Consider the following 2,343-nt stretch of genomic DNA (forward strand, 5'->3'; position numbering starts at 1 on the left):
GCTCTGTATTTCACCAGCAGAACAATCATGTTTGTGCTCCGTACCTCAATTATCACTCATAAAAACACAGTTTGATTCCATAGGCCTACATTTTGATTAAGATCATTACTCTTCTTGGCTTATTGCATCTCAACATGGAGAGAGTAAGGCTTGCCTTCGACTACTAAGAACGGCTAGAGCCCCTGACTCAGTACGGAACAAAGGGGTTGAAAATTGCTAGTCGTTGGTTCCGCCTTTCAATTCATGTGTCTGTCGCCAGCCAAGAGCGCCACCTATTATCACGGAATTCCATACGGAGTACCTGACCACACAAGTGATACAACAGCCCTTGGGCAGCCATCCAATAAGCTCCGGACCAGGACTCTGCGGCAGGGAAAAGGGGATTTCTGGAGTGCGACAAAGCTAAGATCCTGGGTAAACGAGTTTCCCTTTCCACAATTAAATACCACCTGAGCTACCAGAGCATGAACCGAACCTGCACTTCAAAAATCCAGTAACTTAGTCCTTGCTGGGCCTTTCGCCTCTGGGCTTCGCTCGATTGACCTATCTTACTTTCAACTTCCCTTCCGTCATCATCTTAGGAATACAAACTCATGACGCTGTAGGAGCTGTCCCCGTTCCTTGGTTCAGTTTCAACTCTCGCTGTCACCGCTCAAATTCTATACCGCGCCGTACGATGTCACCGGCCAATGAAATGGCCGATAATCCCCAATCGAGCAATGATTCCCAGATCTCCTTCAAGGTGAAGATCTTATCGGGGAGCTCGCGCGATTTCATCATGGACGGTCTAGAAACTGACTTTGACCTCCGCGAGAAGGTTGCCGCAGAGTTCCCTAAGGAGATTTCTGCAAACTCGTCACGCGTAATCTTCTCTGGTCGAGTTATGGCGAGCGACAAAACTTTGAGCGCCTGCGGGATCAAGAGCGGTAACACAGTCTTCATCCATAACAGCGCTGCCAGCAATCAGCAATCGGATCCGGCTTCCGGCGTTAATACCCCCGCATCAACACCTATCTCTGCCAAGACAGACATGATCAACCAGCTTTTTGCCAACTTAACGGATACCGCACCTGATAACATATGTGCTCCTGACCATCTTCAAGGGGTGGATGCGGCTTTCCAGAACCCCAACTTGATCGAGGCCCTACTCGGTTTTGAACTTCCGCTAAAAAATTTTCAAGCTCAACCGCTCTTTCAGTTATTCCCACTAACAACGCCACTTCCCGACGATGACATGATGATAGCAGGCGAGTCCCTGAGCTCGTCCGGCTGCGAAGGGATAGGGGCATTCCTTACCCCTGTATTCATTGCAGAAAATGTGCATGGGCAACGAAAACAGAACACGTCTGTCACACGCCTCTTCCCGCCAGACCTAGCGGGTATTCAGATGAGAGAGGGTATCCCTGACGTGCGGAGTCCAATGCAAGATCTGGACGAGCTTCATTTGGAGGTCAGATACGAGGACTATTACGCTGAGCAATTGCGACAGTTGAACAACAAGGGCTTTTACGACTTCGATCACAATGTTGAAGCTCTGAACCAAGTTGGTGGATCTGTTGAGGGAGCCATTGAGTATCTCAGGAGGAAGAAGCTGGATAATGTGCCTGATAGATCTTAATCTACTAGGCTTGGTGTGGAGAACTTTAGATTTGGGTGTCAGTCAGAACAGAAGGGAGCTCATTTTTGTGCCAACCGACGAGCCACGCAAGTCAAGCAACATTGGTTAGTGAAAATAGATCTACCAATTGGAGCCAGAATGGCTGGGAGAATAAAGAGTATCTGGGACTCGCACTTATATACAAGTATAGGGTTATATTTTTACAGAACCACTTGCAGATCCCTTACGCTGATTCGTCAAAAGAAAAGAGAGGAGTTGATGATGCTCTTGGCTTTCTTTCTTGTTAAAGCATGAGCCACTTTCTTTTCAGTGATTGTACGAAGACTCTCAGGACGAACGCAGAGTGATATACCGGTGACAGTCGCCACACATACGTCAAGCTTCAAATAAGATATCACATAATCGAGGCTGGGAAACTTTTTGCAAGTATCAATTTAATGAGACCCTTGCTAATAGGAAGCGTTACAGTGCCGGGGAGAGACTAGATGATTTGAGACGCAAATATGCAGCAGGCCGTCACTCCAGAGAGCACGCAAACCCCATCTGTAAAGAGAAATCAATCACTGATGCTATCCAGATGATGATCAATAACGCTGATTTCAGATATCAGCCAGAGGCTATGTGCATGCTCTTGGATCTATGGCACCGCTCAAAACACGGGTTAAGAGATCCACGGGTTAAGAGATCCACGGGTTAAGAGATCCACGGGTTAAGAGATCCACGGG

At 47.6% G+C, this 2,343-nt stretch overlaps 1 protein-coding gene across 1 annotated transcript; it reads left to right on the forward strand.

Moving 5' to 3' along the window:
* Positions 1-253: 253 nt before the first annotated feature.
* Positions 254-2,030, forward strand: FOIG_16738 (uncharacterized protein). Its single transcript, XM_031218213.1, has one exon. The coding sequence runs from the start codon at positions 677-679 to the stop codon at positions 1,616-1,618; it is 942 nt and encodes a 313-aa protein (XP_031052076.1). The 5' UTR covers positions 254-676; the 3' UTR covers positions 1,619-2,030.
* Positions 2,031-2,343: the final 313 nt, after the last annotated feature.

This window comes from Fusarium odoratissimum, assembly GCF_000260195.1.
Source record: "Fusarium odoratissimum NRRL 54006 unplaced genomic scaffold supercont1.141, whole genome shotgun sequence".
Taxonomy (NCBI): domain Eukaryota; kingdom Fungi; phylum Ascomycota; class Sordariomycetes; order Hypocreales; family Nectriaceae; genus Fusarium; species Fusarium odoratissimum.

Excerpts from the sequence above, each read along its gene's own strand:
- FOIG_16738 (XM_031218213.1), top strand. The coding sequence starts at position 677 with ATGTCACCGGCCAATGAAATGGCCGATAATCCCCAATCGAGCAATGAT.